The 19,673-nt window shown below is 46.2% G+C and overlaps 2 protein-coding genes across 3 annotated transcripts in view; one reads left to right on the top strand and one right to left on the bottom strand.

Annotated features, from left to right (window-relative positions):
• Positions 1 to 3,770, bottom strand: part of chst3b (carbohydrate (chondroitin 6) sulfotransferase 3b) — a 38,307-nt gene extending 34,537 nt beyond the window's left edge. The window contains exon 1 of the mRNA XM_056241672.1: positions 3,567 to 3,770. The gene's annotated coding sequence lies outside the window, so the exon portion shown is untranslated. The remainder of the gene's footprint in view (positions 1 to 3,566) is intronic.
• Positions 3,771 to 4,726: 956 nt separating this feature from the next.
• Positions 4,727 to 17,861, top strand: ghitm (growth hormone inducible transmembrane protein). Of its 2 annotated transcripts, none has more exons than XM_056241675.1 (9): positions 4,727 to 4,824; positions 10,188 to 10,321; positions 10,416 to 10,518; positions 10,944 to 11,055; positions 11,421 to 11,562; positions 14,440 to 14,548; positions 15,043 to 15,231; positions 15,302 to 15,473; positions 17,633 to 17,861. In XM_056241675.1, exons 2-9 carry the CDS (start codon positions 10,202 to 10,204, stop codon positions 17,715 to 17,717), a joined length of 1,032 nt encoding a protein of 343 aa, XP_056097650.1. In that variant the 5' UTR covers positions 4,727 to 4,824; positions 10,188 to 10,201; the 3' UTR covers positions 17,718 to 17,861. The 2 variants fall into 2 exon arrangements, with proteins under 2 accessions (XP_056097650.1, XP_056097649.1); XM_056241674.1 differs by having other exon boundaries at positions 4,753 to 4,821; positions 10,184 to 10,321.
• Positions 17,862 to 19,673: the final 1,812 nt, after the last annotated feature.

Genomic DNA, 19,673 nt, shown 5'->3' with positions numbered 1-19,673 from the left:
TACAGAATAAATAATGAGCTTATGATCTGTTTGTCACCATTGTTGAGATTCACAGGCTGATTCTTGATGTCTGTGTGTGCCTACTCAACATATTTTTTAGGAAGTTTCTTTTTTATTTATTGATTTGATCATTTAAATTTCATTGAAAAGCCTAAAAATAGTATGCTCTACATCAGTGGTTTTCAAACCCTGGGTCGCGACCCTCGGGTGGGTCGCGAGAATTAAAAAATGGGTCGCCAGTGATTAAAAAAAAAAAATAATAATAATTCCGTTTTCTAATTAAATTAATAGCTTTGAAACAACGAAACAAACTGAATGCTTCTGACATGCGTGTTGCCCTCTCGTCCTGCAAACCGGCTTGGGACCAGATTATACAGAATAAGCAGGCCCTTCTCATTAATATAGCTACACAAAACACGCACTCGTTCGCTCCACCCGCAACACACACACGTTCGCTCCATCGGCAACAACACACTAACACTCGTCGTTCCTTCCTAGGGCTGTCAAAATTAGGCTACTCAAAAATTACGTTCTAAAAAATCCATCTAAAAAAACACATAGGCTATATTCGAACTATTCGAACATCTGGTTGTGCATTTTGTCAATGACGCGCATTACGTCAATAACAGGTCAAATTAATACAAAGAGACATAACTACTTGTTTAGGTAGTTTATTTAAGTTTAAACATATTTGACAACGTATTACCTACACAAAAACAAGTAGCCTAAATCAACTAATGGCCAAGACCGCAGACCTCACTCTCGCTAGGCACTCTTTCTCTCTCTCTCTCCCTCACCTCACGCTCTCTGCGCATAACGGTTTAAATGAACAACAACAACAATAAACAAATGTTGAGTGCTAATCAAGAGTTTTGTGCAAGCAATTTAAGGTCGCGACTCTTGTCCCAAATATAGCAGGCTTCATTCAGTGATTGAAACAAATATTATTAACATTAATTGAAGTTTTAAAGAACCGACATTGAACGCCCCGAGCGAGCTGTGCTGTGGTAAACATGGAACTTTTCCTTGACATGAAACGGTAAATAATCAAACCAGTGAAGCCTGCGATGCATGGAACTGCTGTATCTAACCTACCTTATTCATTCAATAAATAAGAATAAGAAATAAAAAACTTTCAGCTGTGCCAGTGCGACTCTTGTGACCTGTCCCTGATCCCTCAGGCAGCGCGTGCACTCGCAAAGCAGACAGCCGCGCCTCTGATACCGCGGGCGTGTTTTTCCACATTCAAATATTAATTTTCACATTCGAAATTCTGTTTTTTAAAACTATTCGAATTTAGAATATTCGTTGACAGCCCTATTCTCATTTGAATTATAAATAAGTTTGCTTTTAAATTGTGTGTGATTTTGGTTGGGTGACAGTTAAGTTTGACAAGAGTTTACAGTTTGACAAAACCACAATGTTGTGTTTTAACAATGTTGTGTCGAGTGTACACACGTATAAATAAACACTTCGCAGTTTGAATGATGTCCTGTATGAACGACGGAGTATATTTTTTGTTTCCAGTGCCGCGCCTCACACACACACACACACACACACAAATACACCATTCCAGGCTTGACATCGCAGCCTGTTCATTATAGCCGAAATAAAAATATGACAATAAAATAGTCAACCTAATATAAAAATCACACTGCTCTGTTTAAATAGTCAATTCGTACCATTCAGCGTAAGCACCGCTCAACCGTGATGTTTCCAAGCACATTTTTGCGCATGTGAAAAGGATGATTTTTTTTCCTGTCGATATTGCAACGTGAGTGAAGTTGCTACAACGCCTATAATAAAGAATAGTTTACCATCAAATACATCGCGAATGTTAAAATATTTTGATTCTAATGAGAGAGTTAGGCTACGTGAGCATAATGCCCCTTTTACTTTCCCTTTAAATTATTTCGTTTTGGCTTGTTTAGTTATTATTTTTTTATTCTTGTTCTGTTCTGTATATAATTAATATTACATTTAAAGAGTTTGTTGTGGAATATGTTTTGTGTATTTGTATTTTTTAAGCATTCAGCAAACGAGAAGCTATTTATTGGTTAAAAGTCCTGTATGTAGGCCTATAGCTTGATCAAATTATTTTAGAATCGACTTTGCGTTGCAATCGCGTCAAGGATCAGCAAGTGCACGTGCATCATCAAAAGTAAAGTGGTTAAAAAAAGTGCTTAAAGAAAGGTTAAAGAAAACAAATTCTGCGCACAAGCCTATGGGTCGCGTAAAAAAAAAAAAAAAAAAAAAAGGGTCCCTCTTGAAAAAGTTTGAAAACCACTGCTCTACATGACAGTGCTGCTATTATTCGTAAGGTAAACTTAACTCAGAAATTCGGTTTAATATAAGTTCAGTGATTGAGGTCAAATGATTGTGAAATAATGATTATGTTAAATCACAACCAACACTATCAGATGACCTTAGTTCATTGTTCATCCGGCTGTTATAACTCATGAACGGCAACCAAACAAAATCTAAAGTTAATAAGTTAATGGTCAAGAGCCCAACTAAAACACACACTTATCTCCATAATGGTGACTTAAACATTCCGGTTCTCTCCTTCAGAGATTCTGCTTGTTAACATCAGGTGTCTTCAATAATGCTCAATCATCACTCAGTTATTCACTTAATTAACTCTTTAGCTCAGAGTTTAATTGGGTCGCTTAAAATGATGTTGAAGTTACATGAACATATTATGTTTGTTTAACGAAACATAGTTATGTGGAACCGCTGGAACCTGTTTACTTAAAAAAGTTAAGTAAAGCCAACATATCATTTTTTTGAGTGCACGCTTTAGAGACTCTGGATCACACACACACACACACACACACACACACACACACACACACACACACACACACACACACACACACACACACACACACGCTTTAGAGACTCTGGATCACACACACACACACACACACACACACACACACGCTTTAGAGACTCTGGATCACACACACACACGCTTTAGAGACTCTGGATCACACACACACACACACACACTAGAGACTCTGGATCACACACACACACACACACACACACACACACTAGAGACACTGCATCACACACACACACACACACACACACTAGAGACACTGCATCACACACACACACACACACACACACTAGAGACACTGAATCACACACACACACACACACTAGAGACACTGAATCACACACAAACACACACACACACACACACACACTATGGAGACTCTGGATCACACACACACACTAGAGACTGGCTGACAGAATACATGACATATATCTGTGATAAAAACATCCTCCGCTTCAGACTCTTTCCACCAAATCTCCAGTAAATGCAGATATTATTGGTGACGGATATTATACGATATGATTATCATCTATTCCCTGATATACAATGGTTATAATAATAATTATAATGCAGTCGCGTTACACTGATTCTGTTACAATATCACTGAAAATTCAAAACCATGTTATTATATCAGTGACAGACAGAAAATCATTCATGACAATCAAACGGGATAAATACACATCTGATGATGACGAAGATGATGAAGATGATGATACTGTACCGTTTCCTCGCTCGCTTGGTGGAAAATACAGTATCCAGATCACGGTGTGTAAAATTCAATGTTCAATAGTTTTAAAACATGCGAATCCATCATTCAACAATCATTCGCGGCCGGCGTTGTAACATATTAAAACTATTCAATTAAGGAATGACCCAAACACAGCTCTGAAAATGATTTGGAATACAAATAAAACTCCCAAATATGAGCGGATCGACATGCATTTGGTTTTAAACGCAAAAGGTTCGCTTTGATTGAGATTCACATAAACGCGAGAGAGAGAGAGAGAGAGAGAGAGAGAGAGAGAGAGAGAGAGAGAGAGAGAGAGAGAGAGAGAGAGAGAGAGAGAGAGAGAGAGAGAGAGAGAGAGAGAGAGAGAGAGAGAGAGAGAGAGAGAGAGAGAGAGAGAGAGAGAGAGAGAGAGAGAGAGAGAGAGAGAGAGAGAGCGAGAGAGAGAGAGAGAGAGAGCGAGCGAGAGAGAGAGAGCGAGCGAGAGAGAGCCGCGCGTCACGTGAGCCATGACGTCAGCGAGTCTACTTCTGCACAAACGCCACTTATTGATTTATTTTATTAGCTTCTTACTCTAATCATAATGACAGCAAGGTAGAATATGTATTTCCTCGTAGAAATAAGAAAAGATAATTCACTCATTGTTTGAACAAGATGTGTCTGATTATTGCAATAAAGTACTGCTGAAAAGAGTATGACTGTTTGCTCATATTTGAATAAAACAACAGGTTTCATTATTATATTACATGTGAATCGATTTAAAATTTTGATTTAGTCCAATTGTCTCTTTATCATATAATACATAAAGATTCATTAAAAACCATAATTTTCAAATTATTGTGTAAATGATGTTAGCTTTGCTGATTAATGACTGATGTAAAGAAAGACTATTTTAAAATATATTACATTTTCTTACTTGCTAAGTTTTACACCCATAAATAAAAAGGAAAGCAGTGAAAATACTGGGTATGTGAATCATTTAAATTATTGTTCATTCTTAACAGTATCAGACAGTGCTTTATTTATTTGTATCTTCCCTCTGGTTATTCTGGTTTATGAATATTAAAAAATGAATAAACACGCGGAACATAATGATTAAAAGTTAACTCAACAACTTCAAGACCCACAGTGCATTGCGCGGCTGTCGCTGTCGTGTGACGTCACTCAGGAAGGTTCCGGGAGTTGTTTATTACTGTGTTGCGTCAGTGGTGAAGACGCATCTCGAAGGTGAAATTAGATAACAGAACGACTGGTGAGTTTTACTTTTAAACGTAATGTTTTACATTAATTACAGTGTAAATGTCGGCGATAATGCTCCTCTGGAGTTGATCGCCATTAAACAACAAGAAGAAGAAAGTGTAAATGTTGTTCTTAGGAATGTTTTACATAAGAGCCACTGGACTCATATTTGACAAATCTAACATTCATACTATTGAATATGAGTTTGTAGTTGAATAATACATTTTTTATTGTCCTGTCTTGCCGTTTATACAGACTGTATTTACTCTGTGTCTTTGCTGTAAGGAACGAGTATCAGCTCTTCCCTCGGTCTCACAGAACAGGATTAATCTAGTCCAGACTAAAATACACGTTTATGATGTTTTAACTGAAAACAACTTTTCTTAAATTAAGTCAGTGCCAATGTTTTGTCTCAAGATGCACACAAGTAATGTTTTTATCTAAGGCATGTTTATAAAAGCTACTTAAATGTCCAAATTGAACTAAGGTCTAATCCTGGTTTAATCTAAGTCCTGTCTGTGAACCCGGGCCTGATGTCTGCGCGTTTAACCCCGGGCCTGATGTCTGCGCGTTTAACCCGGGCCTGATGTCTGGGCGTTTAACCCGGGCCTGATGTCTGGGCGTTTAACCCGGGCCTGATGTCTGCGCGTTTAACCCCGGCCTGATGTCTGGGCGTTTAACCCGGGCCTGATGTCTGCGCGTTTAACCCGGGCCTGATGTCTGCGCGTTTAACCCGGGCCTGATGTCTGCGCGTTTAACCCGGGCCTGATGTCTGCGCGTTTAACCCGGGCCTGATGTCTGCGCGTTTAACCCGGGCCTGATGTCTGCGCGTTTAATCCGGGCCTGATGTCTGCGCGTTTAACCCGGGCCTGATGTCTGGGCGTTTAACCCGGGCCTGATGTCAGCGCGTTTAACCCGGGCCTGATGTCTGGGCGTTTAACCCGGGCCTGATGTCTGGGTGTTTAACCCGGGCCTGATGTCTGGGCGTTTAACCCGGGCCTGATGTCTGGGCGTTTAACCCGGGCCTGATGTCTGCGCGTTTAACCCGGGCCTGATGTCTGGGCGTTTAACCCGGGCCTGATGTCTGCGCGTTTAACCCCGGGCCTGATGTCTGCGCGTTTAACCCGGGCCTGATGTCTGCGCGTTTAACCCGGGCCTGATGTCTGCGCGTTTAACCCGGGCCTGATGTCTGGGCGTTTAACCCGGGCCTGATGTCTGGGCGTTTAACCCGGGCCTGATGTCAGCGCGTTTAACCCGGGCCTGATGTCTGCGCGTTTAACCCGGGCCTGATGTCTGCGCGTTTAACCCGGGCCTGATGTCTGCGCACTTTAACCCGGGCCTGATGTCTGCGCGTTTAACCCGGGCCTGATGTCTGCGCGTTTAATCCGGGCCTGATGTCTGCGCGTTTAACCCGGGCCTGATGTCTGCGCGTTTAACCCCGGCCTGATGTCTGGGCGTTTAACCCGGGCCTGATGTCTGCGCGTTTAACCCGGGCCTGATGTCTGCGCGTTTAACCCGGGCCTGATGTCTGCGCGTTTAACCCGGGCCTGATGTCTGCGCGTTTAACCCGGGCCTGATGTCTGCGCGTTTAACCCGGGCCTGATGTCTGCGCGTTTAATCCGGGCCTGATGTCTGCGCGTTTAACCCGGGCCTGATGTCTGGGCGTTTAACCCGGGCCTGATGTCTGCGCGTTTAACCCGGGCCTGATGTCTGCGCGTTTAACCCCGGCCTGATGTCTGGGCGTTTAATCCGGGCCTGATGTCTGCGCGTTTAACCCGGGCCTGATGTCTGCGCGTTTAACCCGGGCCTGATGTCTGCGCGTTTAACCCGGGCCTGATGTCTGCGCGTTTAACCCGGGCCTGATGTCTGGGCGTTTAACCCGGGCCTGATGTCTGGGCGTTTAACCCGGGCCTGATGTCTGGGCGTTTAACCCGGGCCTGATGTCTGCGCGTTTAACCCGGGCCTGATGTCTGGGCGTTTAACCCGGGCCTGATGTCTGGGTGTTTAACCCGGGCCTGATGTCTGGGCGTTTAACCCGGGCCTGATGTCTGCGCGTTTAACCCGGGCCTGATGTCTGCGCGTTTAACCCGGGCCTGATGTCTGCGCGTTTAACCCGGGCCTGATGTCTGGGCGTTTAACCCGGGCCTGATGTCTGCGCGTTTAACCCGGGCCTGATGTCTGCGCGTTTAACCCGGGCCTGATGTCTGCGCGTTTAACCCGGGCCTGATGTCTGCGCGTTTTAACCCGGGCCTGATGTCTGCGCGTTTAACCCGGGCCTGATGTCTGCGCGTTTAACCCGGGCCTGATGTCTGCGCGTTTAACTTGGGCCTGATGTCTGCGCGTTTAACTTGGGCCTGATGTCTGCGCGTTTAACCCGGGCCTGATGTCTGCGCGTTTAACTTGGGCCTGATGTCTGCGCGTTTAACCCGGGCCTGATGTCTGCGCGTTTAACCCGGGCCTGATGTCTGCGCGTTTAACCCGGGCCTGATGTCTGCGCTTTAACCCGGGCCTGATGTCTGCGCGTTTAACCCGGGCCTGATGTCTGCACGTTTAACCCGGGCCTGATGTCTGCGCTTTAACCCCGGCCTGATGTCTGCGCGTTTAACCCGGGCCTGATGTCTGCGCGTTTAACCCGGGCCTGATGTCTGCGCGTTTAACCCGGGCCTGATGTCTGCGCTTTAACCCCGGCCTGATGTCTGCGCGTTTAACCCCGGCCTGATGTCTGCGCGTTTAACCCGGGCCTGATGTCTGCGCGTTTAACCTGGGCCTGATGTCTGCGCGTTTAACCCGGGCCTGATGTCTGCGCGTTTAACCCGGGCCTGATGTCTGCGCGTTTAACCCGGGCCTGATGTCTGCGCGTTTAACCCGGGCCTGATGTCTGCGCGTTTAACCCGGGCCTGATGTCTGCGCGTTTAACCCGGGCCTGATGTCTGCGCGTTTAACCCGGGCCTGATGTCTGCGCTTTAACCCGGGCCTGATGTCTGCGCGTTTAACCCGGGCCTGATGTCTGCGCGTTTAACCCGGGCCTGATGTCTGCGCACTTTAACCCGGGCCTGATGTCTGCGCTTTAACCCGGGCCTGATGTCTGCGCTTTAACCCGGGCCTGATGTCTGCGCGTTTAACCCGGGCCTGATGTCTGCGCTTTAACCCGGGCCTGATGTCTGCGCGTTTAACCCGGGCCTGATGTCTGCGCGTTTAACCCGGGCCTGATGTCTGGGCGTTTAACCCGGGCCTGATGTCTGCGCGTTTAACCCGGGCCTGATGTCTGCGCGTTTAACCCGGGCCTGATGTCTGGGCGTTTAACCCGGGCCTGATGTCTGCGCACTTTAACCCGGGCCTGATGTCTGCGCGTTTAACCCGGGCCTGATGTCTGGGCGTTTAACCCGGGCCTGATGTCTGCGCGTTTAACCCGGGCCTGATGTCTGCGCGTTTAACCCGGGCCTGATGTCTGCGCACTTTAACCCGGGCCTGATGTCTGCGCGTTTAACCCGGGCCTGATGTCTGCGCGCTTTAACCCGGGCCTGATGTCTGCGCTTTAACCCGGGCCTGATGTCTGGGCGTTTAACCCGGGCCTGATGTCTGCGCGTTTAACCCGGGCCTGATGTCTGCGCGTTTAACCCGGGCCTGATGTCTGCGCGTTTAACCCGGGCCTGATGTCTGCGCGTTTAACCCGGGCCTGATGTCTGGGCGTTTAACCCGGGCCTGATGTCTGCGCGTTTAACCCGGGCCTGATGTCTGCGCGTTTAACCCGGGCCTGATGTCTGCGCGTTTAACCCGGGCCTGATGTCTGCGCGTTTAACCCGGGCCTGATGTCTGGGCGTTTAACCCGGGCCTGATGTCTGCGCGTTTAACCCGGGCCTGATGTCTGCGCGTTTAACCCGGGCCTGATGTCTGCGCGTTTAACCCGGGCCTGATGTCTGCGCGTTTTAACCCGGGCCTGATGTCTGCGCGTTTAACCCGGGCCTGATGTCTGCGCGTTTAACCCGGGCCTGATGTCTGCGCGTTTAACCCGGGCCTGATGTCTGCGCGTTTAACCCGGGCCTGATGTCTGCGCGTTTAACCCGGGCCTGATGTCTGCGCGTTTAACCCGGGCCTGATGTCTGCGCGTTTAACCCGGGCCTGATGTCTGCGCGTTTAACCCGGGCCTGATGTCTGCGCGTTTTAACCCGGGCCTGATGTCTGCGCGTTTAACCCGGGCCTGATGTCTGCGCGTTTAACCCGGGCCTGATGTCTGCGCGTTTAACTTGGGCCTGATGTCTGCGCGTTTAACTTGGGCCTGATGTCTGCGCGTTTAACCCGGGCCTGATGTCTGCGCGTTTAACTTGGGCCTGATGTCTGCGCGTTTAACCCGGGCCTGATGTCTGCGCGTTTAACCCGGGCCTGATGTCTGCGCGTTTAACCCGGGCCTGATGTCTGCGCGTTTAACCCGGGCCTGATGTCTGCGCGTTTAACCCGGGCCTGATGTCTGCGCGTTTAACCCGGGCCTGATGTCTGCGCGTTTAACCCGGGCCTGATGTCTGCGCGTTTAACCCGGGCCTGATGTCTGCGCGTTTAACCCGGGCCTGATGTCTGCGCGTTTAACCCGGGCCTGATGTCTGCGCGTTTAACCCGGGCCTGATGTCTGCGCACTTTAACCCGGGCCTGATGTCTGCGCTTTAACCCGGGCCTGATGTCTGCGCGTTTAACCCGGGCCTGATGTCTGCGCGTTTAACCCGGGCCTGATGTCTGCGCTTTAACCCGGGCCTGATGTCTGCGCGTTTAACCCGGGCCTGATGTCTGCGCGTTTAACCCGGGCCTGATGTCTGGGCGTTTAACCCGGGCCTGATGTCTGCGCACTTTAACCCGGGCCTGATGTCTGCGCGTTTAACCCGGGCCTGATGTCTGGGCGTTTTAACCCGGGCCTGATGTCTGCGCGTTTAACCCGGGCCTGATGTCTGGGCGTTTAACCCGGGCCTGATGTCTGCGCACTTTAACCCGGGCCTGATGTCTGCGCGTTTAACCCGGGCCTGATGTCTGGGCGTTTAACCCGGGCCTGATGTCTGCGCACTTTAACCCGGGCCTGATGTCTGCGCGTTTAACCCGGGCCTGATGTCTGGGCGTTTAACCCGGGCCTGATGTCTGCGCGTTTAACCCGGGCCTGATGTCTGGGCGTTTAACCCGGGCCTGATGTCTGCGCGTTTAACCCGGGCCTGATGTCTGTGATGTCTGGGCGTTTAACCCGGGCCTGATGTCTGCGCGCTTTAACCCGGGCCTGATGTCTGCGCGTTTAACCCGGGCCTGATGTCTGCGCTTTAACCCGGGCCTGATGTCTGCGCTTTAACCCGGGCCTGATGTCTGCGCTTTAACCCGGGCCTGATGTCTGCATGTTTAACACAGGTTAGCGGACAGTGATGCTGGTCTCACGGCTGTCATGCCTGCGCTCGGCCCCTGTGGCTGGGCTCCGGTCAGCCCTCGGTCAGACTCCGTTTGTCCTGCGCAGCTCCTGTCGGCCCCTGATGAGACCCACACAGGTATTGTCCTCACCTAGACTGACACACACACACACACACAGTCCAGAGCCAGTCATGTGGGATCTGTTTTAAATGTTGTGTTGTTTCCGATCAGGGTTATTCCACCAAGACGAGACTGGGGTTCCGGCGGAGCAAGACTTCCAGAGAGCAGTTTCAGGAGGCAGCGTTCGAACCCGCTACTGACACCGCTATTAAAAGTGAATTCTGTTCACGTGTTCTTCTGTTACGATTCCTCCACTTTCACTTGTTTTTATTGCCGTTGTTCAGCCCTGGTATAAAACATCTGTCTCAGGAGATCTGATCACAGCTGGATCTCGTCGTTAGGCTCGTTAGAGAGGAGACACCTGTGCAGTTTCAGATACAGTTCACACCTGTATTTATAGAGCTTGTGATCGGATCAGCTGAGACGCATGTTAATACCAGTCTGGGCTGCGTTTCCCAAAAGCATCGTAAGCCTAAGTAGATCGTAGAAGCACTGCCACTAATACATCTACGATCAACTTTTGATAAACGAGGCCCTGATCATTCTGTAACGAAAGCATCCTTCAATGTCTAATCCTACAAACTCTAAATAAGTGAAAGATGTGTATGTGAGTGTTGCTAGAGTGTCTCTCCTCCGCAGTGCACAACATGGGCCGGGTGTTCCTGGCGGGAGGCGCCGCTGTGGGACTGGGAGCGCTGTGCTATTACGGCTTCGGGATGTCCAACGAGATGGGAGCCATAGAGAAAGCAGTGTAAGAGTCACTTTCACATTCTAACACTATAAGGGCATGTTTACATGATAACGGGATCATTTACAAACACTTGCAGTTTGAATCCTGTTCTCAAAAGTTTGCTTTTTTAGGCCCCCAAAACGCCGTTGTCGTGTAAATGAAGTCAATGATTATGCGGCCAAAATAGAAAACATAAAAAGTTTTTAGTTGAAAATGGTGTCGTGTAAACGGCCCCTAAATGACATGAAGGCTAGACCTGATCTCATCATGCCGGCAGAAACAAAAGATCTGATGAACTTGATGAATGAGCCTCTCGTTGAGTCAGTGACTGGAGTTAGATTGGTAGCCAGAGCATTTCTCCTGATGAACTGAAGCTGTGTTTACAGGATCTGGCCTCAGTATGTGAAGGACAGGATCCACTCCACATACATGTATTTCTCTGGAAGTGTGTGTTTGACGGCTCTGTCCGCGGTGGCCGTTAGCAGAACGCCGGCGCTCATGGGACTCATGATGAGGGGCTCCTGGATGGTACGCAACAGATCTTATGAATTAACAAACTTTTTATTCTTTGCCTTTCATGAAATCCCCGTTTTAGCCTGGTTGTTCACTCCTGCGAGTTGGAAAAAGTCTCAAAAAATGTGCGTGTAAAGCTGTGTAAAAGTGGGAGAGTAGAGGGGGGAAGAGGGGAGACCACAGCCAATAAAACACAGACCTGACACACTCATTAGCATATTAAAATATGACCTGAGAAAAAAAAACAGAGTTGAGGGGTAAAAATCTAACCCTATATAACAAACTGCCAAAACAAGGGAGAAACGTGGAAGAACATTTAAAAGGTCTAATAATAATATTTCCATTACATTTACGAGCACTACAGTCTCTGAACACACAACGCTCAGTTTAACAGAAAGAATACAGGCATAGTTACTTTTTTGTCTGTTCTTTGAGTTGTTGGTCTACATCAGTGGTTCCCTAACCTGTCCTGGAGTGACCTGTCCTAACCCATGTGATGATGAGCTGAACCAGTTGTGTTTGATTAGCCAGACTAAGAAAACGTGCAGTGTTGGGGGTCCTCCAGGACCGGTTTGGGAACCACTGCTCTACATCATTGTGTTCTGTGTATCAGAATAACCCGTCGTCGCGTTCGTGATCAGACGTACGGCTGTATCAGTGTCCGTATGTGCACATATATTTCATTTGATGAAGACGTGCGCACACACGGTGCTGGTACATGAGCGATATGATCCGCATTATGAGCGTTCTTGAACTCATCGCGGCGTAACGCCCAGACACCGCTCTCATGCGCGCATGTTTGAATTCTCCGCTGTAATGCGATGATCTCATGCGTAATCCAGCGCAGTGATTGGATTGAACGAGCTCTTTCTCGTGAATAAATGCAGAGAATAGGCTTGTTCGACTTGAACCGGCGCTGCACAGACCGATCGGTTTATGACATCAAAGTACAGAATGCGGAGCCGTCTACTCTCTAATCGCTCTCGCGGTATTTTGATGTCATTCACCGATCGGTCTGTGCAGCGCCGGTTCAAGTCGAACAAGCCTATTATCTCGAGGGTCATCTGACGTACAATCGTGCCACAGCCAATCACACGGTCCGAGGGCACTTCTACCTCACATTCAGCCAATCACACGGTCCGAGGGCACTTCTACCTCACATTCAGCCAATCACACGCTCCGAGGGCACTTCTACCTCACATTCAGCCAATCACACGCTCCGAGGGCACTTCTACCTCACATTCAGCCAATCACACGCTCCGAGGGCACTTCTACCTCACATTCAGCCAATCACACGCTCCGAGGGCACTTCTACCTCACATTCAGCCAATCACACGCTCCGAGGGCACTTCTACCTCACATTCAGCCAATCACACGCTCCGAGGGCACTTCTACCTCACATTCAGCCAATCACACGGTCCGAGGGCACTTCTACCTCACATTCAGCCAATCACACGTTCCGAGGGCACTTCTACCTCACATTCAGCCAATCACACGCTCCGAGGGCACTTGTACCTCACATTCAGCCAGTCACACGCTCCGAGGGCACTTGTACCTCACATTCAGCCAATCACACGCTCCGAGGGCACTTGTACCTCACATTCAGCCAATCACACGCTCCGAGGGCACTTGTACCTCACATTCAGCCAATCACACGCTCCGAGGGCACTTCTACCTCACATTCAGCCAATCACACGCTCCGAGGGCACTTCTACCTCACATTCAGCCAATCACACGCTCCGAGGGCACTTCTACCTCACATTCAGCCAGTCACACGCTCCGAGGGCACTTGTACCTCACATTCAGCCAATCACACGCTCCGAGGGCACTTCTACCTCACATTCAGCCAATCACACACTCCGAGGGCACTTGAGGGCACTTCTACCTCACATTCAGCCAATCACATGCTCCGAGGGCACTTCTACCTCACATTCAGCCAATCACACGCTCCGAGGGCACTTCTACCTCACATTCAGCCAATCACACGCTCCGAGGGCACTTCTACCTCACATTCAGCCAATCACACGCTCCGAGGGCACTTCTACCTCACATTCAGCCAATCACACGCTCCGAGGGCACTTGTACCTCACATTCAGCCAATCACACGCTCCGAGGGCACTTGTACCTCACATTCAGCCAATCACACGCTCCGAGGGCACTTGTACCTCACATTCAGCCAATCACACGCTCCGAGGGCACTTCTACCTCACATTCAGCCAGTCACACGCTCCGAGGGCACTTCTACCTCACATTCAGCCAGTCACACGCTCCGAGGGCACTTCTACCTCACATTCAGCCAATCACACGCTCCGAGGGCACTTCTACCTCACATTCAGCCAATCACACGCTCCGAGGGCACTTCTACCTCACATTCAGCCAATCACACGCTCCGAGGGCACTTCTACCTCACATTCAGCCAATCACACGCTCCGAGGGCACTTCTACCTCACATTCAGCCAATCACACGCTCCGAGGGCACTTCTACCTCACATTCAGACACGTCGCCTAGACTTTTCAACCCGGAAGAACGAAATTGCTCGGGAAAATGCAAAAATAACCAATTTCCACTTATTGATAACATTTATGAGTGCTTTGTGTTTTCAGTGATGTGCAACCTGTACATATCTGTTCACGTCTCGAAAATTGTTTTGGGGTTTCATAACCCTTAAAATACATTTTACTTGACAGCAATTCTTCCTGCCAGCACACACTGTCAGGCGTACTCTTATTATACTGTACCTGTTGAAGTATTATAATGATCCAGCTTGTAGTTTAATATTTATATTGAGAGGAATATTAAAAATGTAAGTGGCGTTTCCTGTATTTTGCTGAATTTATAGATTGGTAGAATTTCTTGATCAGTGCTGTGACAAACGTATGGCTGGTCCGCAGGCTATCGGCGCGACGTTCGCTGCTATGATCGGCGCAGGAATGTTGGTGAGGTCGATCTCGTACGAGAACAGTCCCCTGCCCAAACACCTGGCCTGGGCCCTGCATGCAGGTACAGAGAGCCGGAACGCTAGTGCTGTCACTGACCCCTAGAGGGCGCTGTAGTCTGTGTTCAGATTAATGCTTTCCTTTAGTTGAGCACTGCAGAACATTTCAAAAGGCAAATACAAGCTCTCACATGAAGTCATCATCACTCCTGTGTGGACGAACAGCGCAGCTCTTGTCACATGACCCTCCTGAAGTGGTATAGAAGCGTATTCCTGTGTGCCTGTCACATGACTGTAATGAAGCGTATTCCTGTGTCACATGACTAATGAAGTGTATTCCTGTGTGCCTGTCACATGACTCTAATGAAGTGTGAAGTGTATTCCTGTGTGCCTGTCACATGACTCTAATGAAGTGTATTGAAGTGTTTTCCTGTGTGTCACATGACTCTAATGAAGTGTATTGAAGTGTTTTCCTGTGTGTCACATGACTCTAATGAAGTGTATTGAAGTGTTTTCCTGTGTGTCACATGACGCTCCTGAAGTGCATCCCTGTGTGCAGGAGTGATGGGGGCCGTCGTGGCCCCGCTGACGCTGCTGGGCGGACCCCTGGTGATGCGAGCCGCCTGGTACACCGCAGGCATTGTGGGAGGGTTGTCGACGGTGGCCATGTGTGCTCCCAGCGAGAAGTTCCTGAGCATGGGCGGCCCGCTGGCCGTGGGCTTCGGGGTCGTGTTCGCCTCGTCTCTGGGTACGGCTCACTCGCGCTGGACTCTGTGTTCTCAGAGGCCGCAGGATCTGATCTCTGCTGTTCTCCACAGGCTCCATGTTCCTGCCGCCCAGCTCGGCGCTCGGGGCCGGGCTCTACTCCGTGGCCGTCTACGGAGGACTGCTGCTGTTCAGCATGTTCCTGCTGTACGACACACAGAAGGTCATCAAGCGCGCAGAGACACACCCTCTTTATGGCGTTCAGAAATATGACCCCATTAATGCGTAAGTGTTTTCTGTGGACAAGTGGAAGAACACGTCTCTTTCATGACGTCTGTTGTGAACTTTTTCTTCTTAAAGTGTAGAAAAGTCAGAAGAGCAGACCAGGAGACGGAGAGGTATCTTTTAAAGCAGATGTTCTTTATTAGGTCGCTGTAGCATCTCAATCTCGTCCAACTAAGGGAAAGGTTCCCTTGCAATTTATACATTTAGAGGGGGAGGAGTTTACATTGGGGTGGAGTCCCCAGGGTTCCCGCGGATCCTTAAAAAGTCTTAAAAAGTCTTAAATTAGATTTTTAAAATTTAAGACCATAAAAAGTCTTATAAAGTCTTATTTTTACTTATGAAAGGTCTTAAATTTTAGATGACACTTTGACTTAGACATATCTAAAAGCTTTCCAAATTAAAACTATCTAATTAGTGTACGTATTTTTTTAAATGTATTATTCTATCTTTGTGGATTTGCTAATTCACGTGACATTTCGCGTCACTCGCGAGTCGCGGCAGCATAACTGTCTCCTGCACGCGAGAGGAGAGAAGGAGAAGAAAGGTCGTAAATGTCAGTTCAGTTGTAAGTTCATTCTTTATGTGCGTATGGTGTGCGATGTGTATTGTCTATTATGATATTGTAATCATTGTTTTAACAATATACGAGGCACTGCGAGCTGACATCGCATTTGTCTCGTGCTTTCACTGCGTGATGTGTGCAGTGTAACTGGTATGTCCCCAAATTAGTTTTTGTCTTATATTTATATCATATTATGTTCTTATATCACATCAGAAAGAGTGCCGTTTTCCCGTGCACAATTCCAAGTGTGATATTTATGTTATACAACAGTTAAATTAACAATAAGTTAACATTGAGTTACTTTTAGACACAATATTGTCAATATTGTTTGTTTTCCCTTTATTTCGCCGACTATAATTTCAAAATGAAACAGTAGCAGAGTCTCAATGCAACCGACAGCGATTATTTCTTGACTGAAATCCGCGTTTTGAACGAATCACTTGCTTCTTTCCCGAATGAATCAGCCGTTTGAACGAATCGGTTGAATGAATGACTCCCTCAACTCACTTACTCACAACAGTGATTTGCCGCTGCGGTTTCATATTTAAAGTACCCTTTAAATAAAATGTTAAAATTAGAAATCATTTCATATTTAAATATTGAATATTGATTTAAAAATAGGCTATATATCTCATAGCTTTATTTATGCAGTTGTAAATGGAGTGTAAATATATTAATGCCACTTCTGATGCCGCTTCTGTCACCTCTGCACTGCAAAGATGGATTTTGATTGAATGATTTAATTTGACTGGTAACAGTGGTACTGTATGATTATTATATAATTAAGTATTATTGTATAATTACTGTATAATTTAATTTGAATGATAGTATTTGACATTAAAGGTGATGCATAACTCTAAATAAGTTTAGAAAAAATTTCCATATATAGGTGAAAATGCCCCTGAAAAAATCAATTTAAGGTGGCAAATATTGCCCCTTAATTAAAATATTAATTTCTGTCACTGCTGTGAACTGACCACTGCATAGAATATGAAAAATATGAATATCTTCGTGAGTCAGCTGTCAACAACAGACCTAAACCAGCAATGGCACCAGCACAAAAACACAATCAGTAAAATATCATCTAATTATTATCAACAAAACGTTGAAAATATCAAGATATATTTTTGTTAATACTGCACAGCCCTAATGTACGGTATTAATTTTGATTTCTTAAGGTCTTAAAAAGGTCTTAAAAAGCCTTAAATTTGACTTTCAAAAGTGTGCAGGAACCCTGGTCCCTCTGAAACAAAGCATGCAAATGAAGTAGGAACACACCCTACTCTGAGGGCATTACTAATCCAATTGAATCAGCATAACTATTCAAATGCTGATAGTGGCCAGGAACTCTGGTTCCTAAGAGCCATCCCAGAGCCATTAAAGACAAAAGGTGGAAGTCTCCCCTATAGCTAATCCAGGTGAGAATCTCAGTGATCTGAAAACAGGACTGGCAGAAAAGGAGACTCAATAATCATCTGAATCCGTCTACTAAACTTTATCAGTTTTTATACCATTGGAGTGGAAACCTAAATTAAACATTTGACAAATTTGTCACACGCTGCGAACCGCATCCCGCTCACGTGTCTTTCTCTTGCAGATGCATGGGCATTTACATGGACACGCTCAACATCTTCATGCGGCTGGTGATGATTCTGGCCAATGGCGGAAACAAAAGGAAGTAGTTTAACGAGACAAGGCGACATGAGATTGGACTGGAGAAGAAGATGTAGCTAAATAAAGTGTTGCTCGTTTCTTTTGCATTCATTTGTTTAAAAGCGGAAAAAAACTTTTGGATTGTTTTCAACTGAATTGCATGTCAAGCGTCAGACAGTGATTTAATGTTTCTTAACAGATGCGGGCTAATCCAGATCTTCTTACTCAGTTCAGCATTCGGTGTAATTATAATAACAATATTTTTGTCTATTTATTTTACAAATTAGCTCACAGCAGACCTGAGAATGCTTGTTTCACTGTGATTCTTGTGTTCTAAAAGTTTGGCACTCGTGGTTCAATAAACTTTATTTGCATTTGCATTTTACTACATCTTAATTGTTCAGTTTACTGCTTTGCAACAGACATCAAGCGCCACTTTATAAGACAATTTACCAACATTACGCAGGACTGTTTTTATCTTTGGTACAGTGATATCTAGGGGTGTGACAATATATCGCAATACAAAAATGCAACAATCTGTATTGTGTACAAATTTACCCATGAAAATGTATGTGTCAGAAAATTCAAGTCAGTACTACATTAAACTACTATACTATGATTATAATGTATAATTATGCAATGGGTGAATATTTGTGGGTCCTGGTAATGTCTGATGTTACCAGTAAAAAGTGTCCGACATTATTTGAAATATCTGGTCAGTGAAATAATCCTGTAGTTTCAGCTTCAGAATCATCAATATTTTTATTCTGGTGTCACTATTGGGTTTCCAGCACCAACTCCAAGCCTATTCATTTACACACCCAATGTAATACCAAATGTAGCATTTTAATCAATTTGCAGTACATTACATTACAACAGTATGTGTTTTAACTTTTACTGTTTGGTTTGGAGTATCGCAATAATGTGGTATCGTTACAGCCCTCGTGAGATCTACAGACATTAGAAATATCTCTGAACTTTATAGCAGAATATTGTTGAATCCCCAAACTTCAGATTCAGATATGCTCTTAAACATTAATCTCACATTATGTTAGTTTACCCTTTCATTGGTTTCTTTGAGACAAATTCAGTGTTTTCTGATCATTTTGCACATCGATTATGACCTATAATCCAGATTATGATGGTATTTTTGGGACAGATCCACGCATCTGTGATAGTGAAGGCATGTCCGTGATCTGGGCATCGACAGACATTCGTGTTTTATCTGTGCTCTGATCAGCGGCAGACGACAGTGAGATTAGCGATTAATCCTCCTGTCGCCATCTGTATTCTGATGCTGATTAAATCCTGAAAGGAGGCCATTGCCAGCGGACGGGAACATCAGCACTGGTTACAGGTGCAACTTACTTTAAAAAAAAAAAAAAAAAAACGAGGAAATATTCAATTGTGATTGCAAGTCACATTCACTGCCAAAACACTTAAACCCCATTAATATGAAGTTATTGTCAGTATCCATAGGTCTGCAAAAAGAAAAAAGGAGTCGCCTCAAAATCAGATGCTTTGGCAGCTGGTGGATTCGTGTGATCGTGTGATGGTGCAGTTTCTGTGACAGACCAGCAGAGGGAGTTTCACACAATATCAGCTGAAGCTCAGAGGAAACACTGCTCTCACACACACTGCTCTCACACACGCTGCAGATCCGGAAGAATACAGATACACATATATAAACACAGCAAAAAAACAAATGTCCCTTTTTTAGCTTACTGTATTTTAAAGATAATTTTGTAAAATCCTAATTTGAAAATTATACAATATTTTTCATGCTTGTTCAATGAACCATGAACAATTATTGCACATGCACCTGTAAAACAGTCCTTAAGACACTGACTGTTTACAAGCTGTAAACGGTTCTTAGTGACCACGGACAATAAAGAGACGCTTTTACTGACTGTGAAGAACGATGCCCAGGGTTGTTGTTTTCTCAGTATGACCAAAGATGCAAAAGAAAACAAAGTATCTGTATT

This window comes from Rhinichthys klamathensis, unplaced genomic scaffold, assembly GCF_029890125.1.
Source record: "Rhinichthys klamathensis goyatoka isolate OS25496 unplaced genomic scaffold, OSU_Roscu_1.1 h1tg000661l_1, whole genome shotgun sequence".
Taxonomy (NCBI): Eukaryota; Metazoa; Chordata; class Actinopteri; order Cypriniformes; family Leuciscidae; genus Rhinichthys; species Rhinichthys klamathensis.
Note: the sequence above shows the minus strand (reverse complement) of the source record. Positions and strands in the feature narration are given on the sequence as shown.

What these genes read in the sequence shown, in the direction of transcription:
- ghitm (XM_056241675.1), top strand. Translation starts at nt 10,202, where the DNA reads ATGCTGGTCTCACGGCTGTCATGCCTGCGCTCGGCCCCTGTGGCTGGG. An exon ending in CCCTGATGAGACCCACACAG is followed by an intron (nt 10,322 to 10,415) that starts GTATTGTCCTCA and finishes GTTTCCGATCAG; the next exon opens with GGTTATTCCACCAAGACGAG. An exon ending in TACTGACACCGCTATTAAAA is followed by an intron (nt 10,519 to 10,943) that starts GTGAATTCTGTT and finishes TCTCCTCCGCAG; the next exon opens with TGCACAACATGGGCCGGGTG.